Source organism: Amphiprion ocellaris, chromosome 9, assembly GCF_022539595.1.
Source record: "Amphiprion ocellaris isolate individual 3 ecotype Okinawa chromosome 9, ASM2253959v1, whole genome shotgun sequence".
NCBI classification, from domain to species: domain Eukaryota; kingdom Metazoa; phylum Chordata; class Actinopteri; family Pomacentridae; genus Amphiprion; species Amphiprion ocellaris.
In genome coordinates, this window is record NC_072774.1 from 33,944,515 (window position 1) to 33,958,498 (window position 13,984).

At 39.5% G+C, this 13,984-nt stretch overlaps 2 protein-coding genes across 3 annotated transcripts; one reads left to right on the forward strand and one right to left on the reverse strand.

Moving 5' to 3' along the window:
• Positions 1 to 655: 655 nt before the first annotated feature.
• Positions 656 to 3,684, forward strand: LOC111569409 (Krueppel-like factor 10). The gene is made up of 4 exons (XM_023271498.3): positions 656 to 798; positions 1,375 to 1,614; positions 1,921 to 2,803; positions 2,973 to 3,684. Exons 2-4 carry the CDS (start codon positions 1,384 to 1,386, stop codon positions 3,209 to 3,211), a joined length of 1,353 nt encoding a protein of 450 aa, XP_023127266.1. The 5' UTR covers positions 656 to 798; positions 1,375 to 1,383; the 3' UTR covers positions 3,212 to 3,684.
• Positions 3,685 to 3,989: 305 nt separating this feature from the next.
• On the reverse strand, positions 3,990 to 11,976 carry LOC111569405 (antizyme inhibitor 1). 2 transcript variants are annotated; one of them, XM_023271493.3, is made up of 12 exons: positions 11,766 to 11,976; positions 9,778 to 9,899; positions 8,301 to 8,511; positions 7,906 to 8,079; positions 7,469 to 7,641; positions 7,047 to 7,181; positions 6,801 to 6,882; positions 6,593 to 6,667; positions 6,153 to 6,318; positions 5,734 to 5,849; positions 5,365 to 5,582; positions 3,990 to 5,290 (listed from the first exon to the last, which is right to left on the reverse strand). In XM_023271493.3, the coding sequence occupies exons 3-12, from the start codon at positions 8,400 to 8,402 to the stop codon at positions 5,176 to 5,178; spliced, it is 1,356 nt and encodes a 451-aa protein (XP_023127261.1). In that variant the 5' UTR covers positions 8,403 to 8,511; positions 9,778 to 9,899; positions 11,766 to 11,976; the 3' UTR covers positions 3,990 to 5,175. The 2 variants fall into 2 exon arrangements, with proteins under 2 accessions (XP_023127261.1, XP_023127260.1); XM_023271492.3 differs by lacking the exon at positions 11,766 to 11,976 and adding an exon at positions 10,870 to 11,087.
• Between the last annotated feature and the right edge of the window lie 2,008 nt (positions 11,977 to 13,984).

Below are 13,984 nucleotides of genomic sequence, written 5' to 3' on the forward strand. Positions count from 1 at the left end.
AGCTTCTTAATGTCAGAAAAGGGGAGAAAAGCCACATTAATCACATTTTTCTACCTTTTATTCTTTTTCTTTTAGTTCTGTCAATGACAATATATTTCTGTTTCATCGCTTGCACATAACACATGAAAATAAAGTTTTACCTCACCTGCCCTGCAAATATACTTCTAGTATTTAAATAGTAGGCTAATTGGAATGAATTTCTGGGTACATTTTTGTGTTCAGATGTGTTATTATGCTAATATCACTGTTACATCAGGTGTAGCTTGTTTACAACACAGGAGCATCTGCTTTTCAATGACATCCCTCCAAAATATGATCAGGGTGTGTTTTTGCAATGACTATCAGTGATTCACCCAAGACGAGGCTGTGTGTGTGTGTGTGTGTGTGTGTGTGTGTGTGTGTGTGTGTGTGTGTGTGTGTGTGTGTGTGTGTGTGTGTGTGTGTGTGTGTGTGTGAGAGAGAGTGTGAGAATCAGGGGATTTTTGGGGGTGTCACCGGGAATGTTTTTCACACGCCCATGCCGTTGTGTACCACGCAGCCTCCACGGTGCCGTCAGCTCCCGATCACGCAGCGAGTCTCTCTCCCATTGGTCGGCTCCAAACACACCTTTGCGTCCCATTGGGGGGCCCAGTAAGCCACGCCTCTCTTTTCCCCCACTCATTTGAAACGATGAATGGGAACGAAGCCGAGGAGAAAACTGGGAAACACGCCATTCCGGGCTCAAATGTTCTCACAGGTCCCAAGGACGAGTAACCTGCGGTGAAACCTGCTTCCTGGACACTTCACACAGACTCACATGTAAGTAAATACAATCATGTTTCATATATTCCACCTCAGATAACATTTCTTGTCCTTAGATATGTGGGAAAACACATTATTTCTGACAGTGGAAATGTTTTTCATTTGTAATGTTGGTTGTCGGCCCCTTTTACAAGCATCTTCTCCATCGCTTAATTCCCCTCCACCTTCTTTAGTGATGATCATGTAGGTCTGTGATGGTGGCTTCAGTTTGTGTGTGATCAGCCCAGGGAAGGGTTGTGAGGGGTTGTGTGTCTGTTTTGTAACTAGCACACTTGAAACTTTTGTCCCCCAGGAAAGTAGGTGAAAGGGCCCCAGTGCAGGAGAGCAGCAGCTGATCATGCTCGTTTCACATGCTGTTTCACAGATTCTGTAGTAAATAGTGATAAACTGCTAAATCAACAGACTTCACTCAGCTTGCACAATGTCCACAGCGTGCAGTTGTTTGTGTCATTAAATCTAAACTAGTGCCAAATAGAACAAAATCATCACAAAGCTAGTTTTATAATGTGTTAATCAAAACTGAGTAAAAAGACTGTAAATGTCGTGCTACATTCATTTATGCTCTTTCATCAGAGGTGCAACATGGACATTGAGGAGCACCACTCAAACATCTCAGCCATTCAGGGTGAGCTCCAGCCGGCTCCTATGGGTGCAGGTGACATGGAGGCTGTGGAGGTTCTGATGTCCATGACTAAGCACTGGAAGACAAGGCCCTTCAGGCTGAGACACTTCAGACCTCTCACTCCGTCCTCAGACTGCTCAGAGGACGACTCAGTCTCTGCTGGTTCTGTACTGTTGCATGACTCTCTTTTGGTAAGTGGTCCATGTAATTTTTAGCTTCTTTTTTCCTCAAAGCCAAATCCAGATTTGTGCATAGATATTAGAATTATGCACAGTATTTTTTGTGGAGTTGTCATGCTTTGTTACCTGGATTTTGTGATTAACTTGCAGACTTGAATCCACTTGTATTAACAGCATCATCTGTATTATTTTATCCTAATAGTTAATTCAGCTGTAGCCTTTTAATAAAAAGTCAGTAGTTATATTCTTTATATGTGAGCGTAGATTTCATTCAAAACTTTGTTGTACAAATGATTAATAATCTGCCTCTCCTTTCAGTGCATGACACCACCGTACAGTCCACCCCACTGTGAGGCCACCTCTCCACCCTCAGCGTTGAAACCACACCAACCAGCAGAAGAGACTCCTCTGTACAAACAAGCTGCTGTTTCTCAGCAGAAGTTCCAGTGCACCAGCGTAATCCGACACACAGCAGAAGGCCAGCGTCGCTCCTGTAATGTTCATCGCTTCTCAAAGGAACATGAACCCACTTGGGTTAAAAAAGAAGCCTCTGAAGCAGATACAAACTCTAAAGATGTGTTGACTAGTAGAAACTCTGATCAGAGCATTGCAACACAGAAAGCTTTCACTGAGACTTTGCCAAATGTGGTTGAATCCAGTCTTTTAGACCTGGAGGATTATTCCACACCACAGTCTGTCCCTGGTGGTGATGTTCGGGTCTCTCCTGTGCCCGTCTACTGCCAGATTGTTCCTGTCTCTTCTCCTTCCCCTGTTGTTGTTCCAACTCCTGTCACAACCTCTGAGAGTCAGCAGCAGCAGCAGCACCTACTGCCGGCCCCATCACCGGTCACCACTGTGTCACCACAACAGCAGCACAAACCAGAATATGCACCACCACAACCCCAAACTGCTTCTGCACAGGTCTTCTTTGTAGGGGGTCAGGTGGCAAAAGGTCCTGTAATGCTGCTCGTCCCTCAGCCATCTGTTCCAACTCTCTACGTCCAGCCTGCACTGATGACCCCTGCTGGCACCAAATTAGCAGCCATCGCCCCCGCACCAGGTCGGGTCCCATCAGTGCAACGACAGACCCCACAGCAGCCGAAAGTGTCCCGTGTCCGCAATCATGTCTGTCCCCACGGAGACTGCAACAAAACCTACTTCAAGAGCTCCCATCTCAAGGCCCACATGAGGACACATACAGGTAAGAGATGAAGGAAAAGTGTATGTGCGTGTCAGTTATAGAGCACTTCTGTAGATGTTTCACAAAGAAAACAATTGTGATCTTATTTTAGCTTTGAAAACAAATGGTTCTTATTCGACTATATTTAGAAAATCTCTCAGTTTCCTCTCTGCGGTCTTTGTTGAAACAGGTGAGAAACCCTTCAAGTGCAAGTGGGAGGGATGTGAGAGGCAGTTTGCTCGGTCAGATGAACTGTCGCGTCACCGACGAACCCACACTGGAGAGAAAAGGTTCGCCTGCCACATGTGCTTGAGCCGCTTCATGCGCAGTGACCACCTGGCCAAACACGCCCGACGACACCTGGCAGTGAGGGGGACGCCCTGCTGGACCGCTTCCATACTCAGTGTCAGTTCAACAAAGTCTCTGTGAGGCGTCATGGGACAGAGAAAACTGTCAAACCAAGTGTGAGACTGAATCTGAGTGCTCTGAGGACTGTGCACCTGACTTTTCCATGTCAAAAGTCTGCTGATAAAAAGGCAGTTGTGCAACTTCACTGAACTGACAGCTGAGTTAAGCTGCATGCGAAGTCTTTTGTCGTCTTGCTGCTCTTCAGTGATTATAGAAGAATCTGAGAAGTATGAGGCTGTTTACATTCAGCGTCCGACTACTGTACCACCTTGTGCCAAGAAATTACACTGAATATGTATAGTATTCTGTAGCTGTTTTTATAAATAATCTCAAATGTGTTTACATGTCAGTGATTTGACCAAAGAATGTCAAATGTTGTTCTTTTGTGCCATATAAGAATGTATTTGTTTAAAGACATTTTTTGCACAATGCTGTTTTCTTGGAGGGAACGTAGAATTCTTTATTAAACTTCAAGTATTTTCTATTATTTATTATTCTGACGTTTGTCCAGATTTTTTTTAGTGAGATGTTTTACCCACTTTTTCTAAAGGCAATTACCAAGATCTAAAATGCATCACATTGTTCCACTGCTCCCACATTGTTTTGACCGTGAGTCACTTAACTCCTTAAACCAAATCCACTTTAGCTGGCGTTTACATTAAGATGAGAATTGGATTAGGTTGTCAGCTTATGAAACTAAGAGGGCTATCGATGTTAGTTATGTGTACAACAGCAGCAGGATTTGGCTGCCAACATTTACAATCGTTTTCTGATAGTAGAAGACATACAGTGACCCACAGCCCATCAATGAGGTGTTTATTACTGTTCATTTAGACAAGCACAGCTACAGGTTAATGACAGGCAAATGCCTGATAATTTATCATGCTTTACACAGAGATTTGGGGACAACTTCACAGATATGATACATACTATGCAAGTATACTTGCACTGTCAGGAAATACTGTAATATTCTTTCAACACAATAGGAGATGCTGAAAAAATATTCTTTAACAAATACAATATAAATATCAGAAATAGAAAAAAGGTAACAGTTCTAGCATTATAAATGATGCTTTGCTCCTTTTTTTTAATGAAGAAAAGTCCCATTCCATGTCAGCTGATTCATTATCCATTAACACTTCCCATGTTCCATCTGCAGCACATGCTGTCTAATACACCTGCTTTACTATCTCATGGCATCGTAGCTATCTGCCGCTCCTTTGCTCATCATAGAGGCAAGTTACTCAGCACTTTGGAAAAGCACGCAAACACCAGGTTTCTGGTGAACTCTTAACATTCAGCTCTCTAACCACACCAGTGGTATACTGCGCTAATCATTTTCCAAAAGTGAATGTCATGGTGGCACTGCACTTGATCACACCGGCTTCATTTACTGCTTCTAACAGAAGAGTAAATGCACCTTCGTATATGCAGCCATGTTAAGCGGCAGCTCCCATTTTAAAACACGTAGAAGGATAACAGATTTGAAATGTAATAACAGAGTGAAGCTCAGGTCACACAAAAACTATACAACCAATTAAAATCATAAATACACAACTTGTAGCAAAGCTCCCTTCAAGATTTCAGAACTGTGTTTCTGTTGAAATACATTGCTTCACTCAGGGATACATATCTTACTTCACAAGACTGGCAACAGCAATGGAGATATAGATAATACATCTGTCAAATATAATCATTTAAAATCATTATATGTCTAGTGTGGGATTGTAAACTAGTTCCATGGGATGTCTTTTCTGGAGTCATCCATTTTGTTGCATACTAATTAACATCTACTTAGGTTTTGCAGGTCTAATTGCATAAGCACTGTACATTGGGGATTTTGTGAGATGAATTTAGTCTGGTCCCTGCGATTTCAAGCACTATCTGCACAGTTGGATGCGTTCATCCCAGTGGAATGTGGTCCAAAGGAAGCTAGCAGCAGAAACCAGTCAGGGACGTTACAAGCATTCCTGGTCAGATGATTGCTAAGCTGGGACAGACAGTGCAGCCTCTGTTTGGCAGGAATTGAGAAAGTAAGGGACCAGTGACAAGTTCTTCAGTGTAGCCTCATGGGTGACACCAGAGTCCTGCATTTCAAACCTGGTGGGAGAAACCAAAATGAGCCAAGGACAAAAAACTGCATTAAAAAAAGTATTCATGACTGATATTCTTACCAGTCTCTAGAGGAGATGACATAGTAGATGGGAGGTGGTGGTGAGTCAGTGGAGGTGCACAGTGGTTGACCCAGACTGTAGGCCCCAGTATGTGTGAACATGAGCCAGTCTCCAATGTTCAGTTCAGGTAGCAGACAGTGCTCCACTACCTGGTCCAAGTCATCTCCAGAAGGACCCCACAGGCTGCTGCTGAACACTGGAGCATCCAGGGATGTGTTCTGCAAACAAAGCATTCAATGAATCAGCATTCAGTGTTTAAATTTATCCTCTTGCTGATTAAATGGTTGCTAAGACTAACAGATGCAAATTTAATCAAAGAAAATGTCTGTATACATACTTGTGTTTGCGGTTCGACCCAAAGGAACTCACCTTGTGAACAGATGGAGCAGTGATCAGTGTTTCAGAGAGTTTACTGGCAAAGGAACCATACACTCCCTCATTCATGTAGTACTGGAACTCTGGCTCCTCGTTGGGAGACAGGTCATCTGTTTATAGAAGCAGCAGGCAGGTTTTATTTTGTTTCATTTAACAGTTTGTGATTCACACATTTGGGTATTTGTCTTCACAATATCTGTTCGACTGACTTTGTCATATAGCCACAGTTGCTTTGCAAATTCCTGAAATAAGAATACTTCTTATGGCCCTAAAGTATGCCATATAAAACTGTTGATAGTTACTCAATTAGTTAGTCAAATTGTCAGACAGTCACATTCTTCAGTTTTTTTGCATATAAATATGCCTTTGTATCTTTATGAACACTTCCCCGAAGTGAATATCACACCACTTACCGTGTTCCTGGCCCTGGCGGTCACGTGCCACCACCTCCTTAGAGATGATGTTGACTGCCAGGGTGAAAGCTGAAGACACGAAGAAGCTGCCAGGTTCAGCAATGATGGAAACTCCAGTGGATGGAGGAAAGTAAAGGTCTACCATAGACATGACGGCACTATTAATCTGCAAAACAGATGACAGTGTCCTTTAAAATTCACGTTTAAACACTGCTTCATTATTTTATTCCTCTGAAAAGTGGTTTAAGTACATCATATATAGTGACTACAGACTACAGTGTGTAGATCATATATATATATATATATATATATATATATATATGACACACCATGTACACTCTCAATACTGGATACAGTGTTTTGTCTACCAGTACTTTTACAGACTACATAATACTGCATGGCCTCAGAACCATGTGAAGAGTAGATAGAAAGATACTAACCAGTTCCAGCTGGGTCTCAGAGTCACTGAATCCTCCTCCAATGTCCAAGATTTTCATGTTGAAGCCAATTTCCTCCTGCAGCAGACCCAATATCAAAAAATATGTAACTAAGGCACAAGCATTACTAAAGCACTGTCCAAAACAAATGGTAGTCATAGAACTGAGTGCAACTAGACAGCTATAACCAAAAATGTTTAACATTACTTACTCCCATATCAAAGACACAACGGGCATCAGAAATGGCATGAACATAGACCTGGTCATCCTCACAGGAGCTGGAAATGTGTGACCTGTAGGGAAAAGACAGTTAACGGTGAAACTGACACCTAAAGAATAATAAGTGAACTGACAACACAGCTTGTGCAAAAGAAGAACTGCTGGTCTTGAATTAGTTCAAGTACACAATATATATATGGATTTCTTCACAGTGCTTTCTAACTAATGTTTTTCTTACCTGACCCCCACCACTTGCACACCCAGCTCCTTTGCACTCTCCAGCAGATGCCTGCAGTCCTTGAGGGAGCAGCCAAACGTCATGCTCATCTCGTCATCCGGGTTAGATGCTTCTGTCGACACCTGCAGCAGTAGCCTGAATAAACACGCAGGAAATAAACAACCTTGGTTACCGTTTTGCTGGGAATGAAGATAATTTAAATGAGATCGATTGCACAAAATCACAACCTATTTGTAGCCAAGGCTGAATATTTTTTACAGCTTGATTTGATAGGAGCATTTTTGTCACTGATGTGAAAAAGTGTAATGACTGAATAATGAGTAATGACTGATAACAAGGCCAATTACTCAACTTTTTTGAAATGGCAGCTTTCAAGTCACATGATCACTGGCACTAAGACTAAGTACTTATCAGGGACCTACTTGGCGTTGGGGTGGCAGCGAGAAATCTTGCGTAGCTCTGCTTCATTATCACACACCAGTAGGTCAATGCCATTCTTAGCAGCGTATTTAATCTGGGAGACTTGTTTGCAAACACCACTGTAGATGATGTCTTCAGAGGGAATACCATGGTTCTGCAGCAGCTCAAGTTCAGACTGAAATACAAAGACAAGGGCAGAAGTGCATTTTATTGATATACTACATATGAACGAGTCAACAGATATCATATTTGTCTATCCAGCATGTGTTACACATAAATATTATATATTACACAGTATTTATCACATGGCAGTGCCTTTACTACTCTAAAGCTTGTCAATGTTAAACCAAATCAATGCGCTAGTGTTTGCTCTGGTGCAAACTTTTATTTTCTATGGAGAAACTCTAACTGAAAACAGTGCTCTAAAATGAAAGAATACCTTATTTGTGCATACGAATCCAGTGCCAAGGGCACCAAGAACTTCAATCACAGCTGGACTGCTGTTGCATCTCACAACATAGTACGGTCGAATTTGTGCCATGCGGGTTCGCCAGCGAACATGCTGCCTCATTATGACTCCCAGGTCTGCCACAAAGAACGCATTCTTCTCAGACTGAGGAAGAAGCAAACATATACAACACAATTAGACCATATCTCAAGCCAGCACCAATACTGTTTGTACATTAGTTCACATTGCAAACTTTCACAAGTGTGTCTGCATGTTATCTTGCCACAAGTAATAAACAATGCGTTGCAATGGTTTGAGAAAATTCTAAGTCAGAAAGAACTACAGGTTCATAAGTAAATTCCCATTATTAGGGTGAAAGCTCATACCAGTGTTTGTTCATAAATGTGATTGTCAATCACGTCACAGAGGGCTGTGCCTCCCTCCAGAAGGCCAACAGAATACTGTGGTTCATCAGCAATTCCTTTCATCTTCTCAACCGTTTTCTTCTAATCCGACAGGCATAAAGAATGTGGCTAGTCCAAAGTGGTCTTGCTCGCTCCCTCTCGAGCCCCTGGGGTCCTAGACTTATGCAACAAACTGTACAAGAACAAGAAAAAAGTGAACATAACACACAAAGTTGAAGTAGCAAAACAGTTCCATCATAATTGTGTAATGCATATTCAGTGACGTTGTCCAGCTTTTCCATAGATGGAGTTGAAACCTCTCTGATGAAATTCACAATCAAACAACTCATTTTCAGTGAGCGTCCAATCAGAGCAGAGGACAGGTTCCACGTTACAGGGTAGCTTTGTGGAAGAGGTCTATTCTTCTAAAAATCCGCTGTGAAAACACAGAGTCTGGGGCACAGGGTTCATTTACTTTACCATCAATTACTCCCAACAATCACCATAAATCCCTGAGCTGGTGACCCGTAAAGGTTCTTTTTGATGGAATCAACCAATGTACGATACTGGCGGCGACTGTGTCACAACTTTACTTTCAATAGTTTTGCACAATACATCAGCGAGACACTGGAGTCTGGACTGGAACAGATGTTTTAGAAGGTTTTTGAAGGTTACACTATGCTTAAAAAACTGCTGTGCTGTAGACTACCTTGACAAGGCAAAACAAAACAAGTGAACTAGCAGAAAAAAGGGTCAATTTGTAGTTTCTCAGTTTGGTTTCATTTTGAAGGATGCTGTTTTTTTTGCAATTATAATAAGCCACTGCTGAACACCAGGTTAAAAAATACACTGGGAGATGGCTCAACTCCATCCTCTCTGTAAAGATCAACTAAGTTCTTTATATAACTTAGAAAATGCTTAACTGTGCCACTCATTCCACCTCCTTCATGAAAAAAGTGATGGCATTAATGAAACACAGTTTATGAATTACACACATTACAATATACTGCAGAAATAAACTCAGAAAATGTACATTTGCGTCAACAATCAAATAATTCTCTCTTTTACTGCAAATATCTAAGCAGGAGAAAACTACTGCAGCTAAAAGCAGACCTGAACACAGTGTTCTGTTGAATACAAGGGCTGAAAATAGATCTGAAACAGCAGATCTAAAATAACAAGAAAGTTTGTGATTTATCCGAGACATGCTGCTTATTCATTTACTTATTTATTTTTTATGTTAGGAGTCTTAGTGAGACAATTTGATGCAGTGGATTTATAAACGATGATTCTTACCATGCCCACAGACACACTTACTATATATATATATATATATATATATATATATATATATATATATATATATATATATATATATATACATATATATATAAAAAAACACACGCCATACAATCAAAGAGGGTGCATGCATTCTTCAGTCCCCAGCTAATTTACTCACATGGATGAGTCCTGGGATGAACTCGTCCACTATCAGCTAGGATCCCAAGGTGGCTCGGCGTTGAAGTCAAATGGCTCTCGGTATAGAGCTGCCCCTAGATCTTCTGGGTAGTTGTTGTACACCTGCAAAAGGGGTAGAAAATAATTAATTACTGACGAAGAAACAACTCTGACAAGGAGCGTAAGTGTTGCTTCAGTGCAATTTTATTTGCATGTAGACAGTGGTAAACTAAAGTGATCAAAAAACATTACTAAGCATCTTAGCAGGTAAAATCTTTAGTCAAGGGAATGGAATTAGGGCATGCAAATTGCAAAAATGTGTGGTGTGTGTGTGTGTGTGTGTATACACACACCACATATATATATATATATATATATATATATATATATATATATATATATATATATATATATATATATATATATATATATATATATATCTTCTGTAAAAGCTTTTTTTTAGTGTTGGAGCTGTCATTCTCTGCTACTTTGTACAAAACATCACAAATGTTGTATATATATATATATATATATATATATATATATATATATATATATATATACATATATATATATATATATATATGTATGTTGTATGTATGTATGTATGTACGTAAAGATACATAGATAGATTCTATATTAAACAACTAGGTTAGCAGTTTTTAATGAATTAACATACATTACTGTGTGTAGTTACAACAAGCAGTATTTTGACACTTTTGCTTGGCATGATTAACCATAAACTAATCTGCCAGGTACAAAATCTAAATCACATTCAACATACCTTGGCATCAACCGTGTAATATGTGGAAGTTAACTAGCTTGTCATTTAACAGGTCGCTTATGGTTAGCATAATATTTAAGCATTAGCTACAAAGCAGTATATACACTGCGAATACTGTTTTATAGAACAGTTGCGTATTTATTCAGTGCTAATGCTATAAACAGTTGCGTTATGTCAAATATGTCTTAGCTGGCATTTATGTGGTATAAGCAAAAATGTCGCTACGTGGACTAGATAATTGAGCTAACATTGCTAACATATGCTAACGTTAACAGGAAGCTAACAGCGCGGTTAGCTAACGTTACTTACGTCTGCTGAAAACCCAAAAGAGGGGACAGAACGCTTTTTCTTTTTAGGCGGAATTTTTAAAGAGTTGTGGGGTTACTAAAAGAGAAAAGGATGACTGCCATGGACGTGGTAGGATAGTTCGAGTTATTGTCGTTGGAGGTTTTGACGATGTAGGCTGGGACAGATTACTAGCTACGACCAAACAGACGACATCAGCGGAGGTCGAGTCAGTGAGCGGAGACCGGAGTGTCAAGTAGACAACATTTGACAGGAAGAAATCCGGTTAATTATCAAGATAAAATCCACAATAACCGACATAACGTAAAGTTTATGAATGATGCAAATCGCCAGTCAAAAAAAAAAAACAAAACAAAACATTAACAGCAGTATCGATGTGAGAAAATATTTATTTTCCCCAGATAATGTTCATTCATGTTTAAATTCACATAAGAATTAAAAATTATTCAAAGTATTTCCGGTCTCATTCTAATTAAGTATGTGTAAACCGATTAATTTCGATGGACTAGAAGAGCTGTCAAAACCAGCTTCACTACACGATAGTGGAGGACAAATGGGAAAATGTGGAGCATTTATTGACAAAACCATCACCCACAACACCGAGAACAGTGAAGATGATCTTTTTATACAATTTCTAGAATTATTGTGGAAATCTTTGTAATTTTGTTTACCAAAAGCTTTATGTTTCATATAAATGTCTACAATATTCATAACCTGCACAACAGTAAATCTGTATTTTCTATACAACTTCTGAATTTCAATTATTGAAGAAATATTTAATTGAAAACATTACAACTTTGTTTATTTGAAGTTATATGTGTAATAAAAAATATCTACGATATCTATAATAACCTGTACTGTGTGGTAAATTGGTCAAAGTCAGATTTCCCAAGAATTACCTGTGTTATGTCTTCATTGTATTTCCCATGGCTCAGTAATGAGCACAAAATGCTGTCCAAAGTTGACACAATTGTCCTTTTTCTCTGTAGCCACAGTCAGCAGTTGTAAAGCATCAGTCCCATGTAAAATCAGCAGACGTATGCATGCATTTTGTCTTCAAGTTCACTCTCAAACCGAACTTCCCTGTCCTCTTTGCCTTTGTTGTTTAGACTTTGAGAAGTTATGCCTGCCTCTGAAAATGCAGGGTCTGAGGCTGTTTTCTTTTTGTTTTTTCCCCAAGAAGATAAATTTGCATGTCTCCCTCCTCAACACTGGAGGCGGAGGGTGCTAGGGAAAGCTCAGCGACTGTAGCCAAACAGAAGGCAAGTGTTTTCTCTGGGGCTGTTTTCACTCCATATCAGTGCTCAAGAAGAAAATCAAAAAATATCTGTCAAATTTTCAATGTGTCCTTTTGCACAGTGTGCAGAGTCTGTTTACTATTTAAAACAATAGAAATTACTTGTAGGTGTGTTCAGAAATATTTAAAATATGTTCATGAAAATGTGTCAAGTTTGCTTTTGCGCTTTGCATTTATTAAAATGATCCACTAATATCAGCCTCCGTTTCAACATTGTCTTTGCAGCATTTGGCTACTTGATCTTCTTGCAGAGTGACAGGACATAAAGTACTAATGAGCACAAAAATCTACTTAGAATACATATACAATCAAATGTTCTCAGTACACATTATTAAGTTTCCTAGCATCCAGTAAACTGCACCCCAGTGTACCTAAAAGCCCTGTTCCTTCATGGAAATCCTGTGTTAACCAAAAACAAAACAATTTCCCTGAAAATTTTGCCACCCCTATTGACCTACATCATATTTTAGATTATATAGAAGTTCATGATGTGCTGTTTTTTTCACATAACTATAAAATTCTTCAGAGTGTTAGATGAGCTTTGAGCACTCCTTGGGGGAAAATAAACAATAGCAGTGTTTGTTTCACTAATAAAACTCTTGCTTAGAGTCCATTGTAAAGGCTGCAGAGGCAACGTCTTTTCCGTGGACTGCAATACAAAAGCTGTTCCGTGTTTTGTGTCTGTTTTCTCGAACGCTAAACGAGACTATGTATATATAAGGCTAATCACACATAGCATCTAAAGTGGCTTCCAGTAAAGCACAATGTTTGATTTCCATTGTTTAGATCATAATAACCATCGCGACCACTGGGTATGCGACAGAGGGACATGTGCACCACCCACTGTGAGGGCAAATACTCCAGTGGCTGCATTGTGCAGCAGGAATTCTTATTTGCAAACAGATTACATCAGCGCACAAACTTAGAAAGAGCCTAAATCAGTTCTCACTGCCCAAGAATCTGCAGGCAAAAAGGAATAAACAACATATTCCAATGATGAAAAGATAAAATAACAAAACACTTCCAACAAAACTGATTGCCTTCTACATTTTCTTCAGTTATATGATACTGTTTGTGCATAAGCAGAATTAATAAATAAAAAACATTATTTTCCATAAAGAGACTTTAGGTCTATAATACAGATCATCCATCTATCCATATTTATATAATAAGTAATTTATCAGTAATTTATGTGGACATGAGTAACTAACTAACTAAAAAAACTGGTCTTACACAACAGGCTCTTGTGTTGTTAAGTCACTCAGAAGTGCTTTCACCTCTTTTTTTGCCAAAGAATGTTGCTAAGTAAAGAGGAACTCCAAACAAACTTCTCCTCACACTGATCTGAATCTTAAGCAGGGGAAATATAAAGCAACTGGCTGCGGGAATATCACAAATATGCACCAAACTCCTTAGAAATCCTAACACAAGAAAATTGCTGATTTCTCATCTAATAATGGCTGATATATATACATATATGTGAAATTTTAATGCAGCTAAAAATTTACCGGAAAAATGCTTAGCTTTTCCTGGACAATATGCCACCAAAAAGGAACAATCTCTATCTGTGGGCTTTCCCAGGACATGTCATGTATAACAATAGTATCAAAGAGGTGGAGAGACACAGCGAGATATACCATGATGGACAAACAATAACTCAGTCTAAAAAATGATGCACATTTCACCCTCATTTCCTTTTTGCCAAGACAGATTGCCCAATAATTAATTATATGTAGTTCATGACATACCTCTGTGTCAGTGCATGAGATTAAACTGATGCTGTACATTGTTTCTGAGAAAATCAGACTTCCAGGTAGTTCT

Coding starts and splice junctions, on each gene's coding strand:
- LOC111569409 (XM_023271498.3), top strand. CDS start 1,384: ATGGACATTGAGGAGCACCACTCAAACATCTCAGCCATTCAGGGTGAG. Junction 1,615..1,920: donor TGTTGCATGACTCTCTTTTG/GTAAGTGGTCCA, acceptor CTCTCCTTTCAG/TGCATGACACCACCGTACAG. Junction 2,804..2,972: donor CCACATGAGGACACATACAG/GTAAGAGATGAA, acceptor TTGTTGAAACAG/GTGAGAAACCCTTCAAGTGC.
- LOC111569405 (XM_023271493.3), bottom strand. CDS start 8,402: ATGAAAGGAATTGCTGATGAACCACAGTATTCTGTTGGCCTTCTGGAG. Junction 6,668..6,800: donor GTTGTGTCTTTGATATGGGA/GTAAGTAATGTT, acceptor GGTCTGCTGCAG/GAGGAAATTGGCTTCAACAT. Junction 6,319..6,592: donor CTGAGACCCAGCTGGAACTG/GTTAGTATCTTT, acceptor TCTGTTTTGCAG/ATTAATAGTGCCGTCATGTC.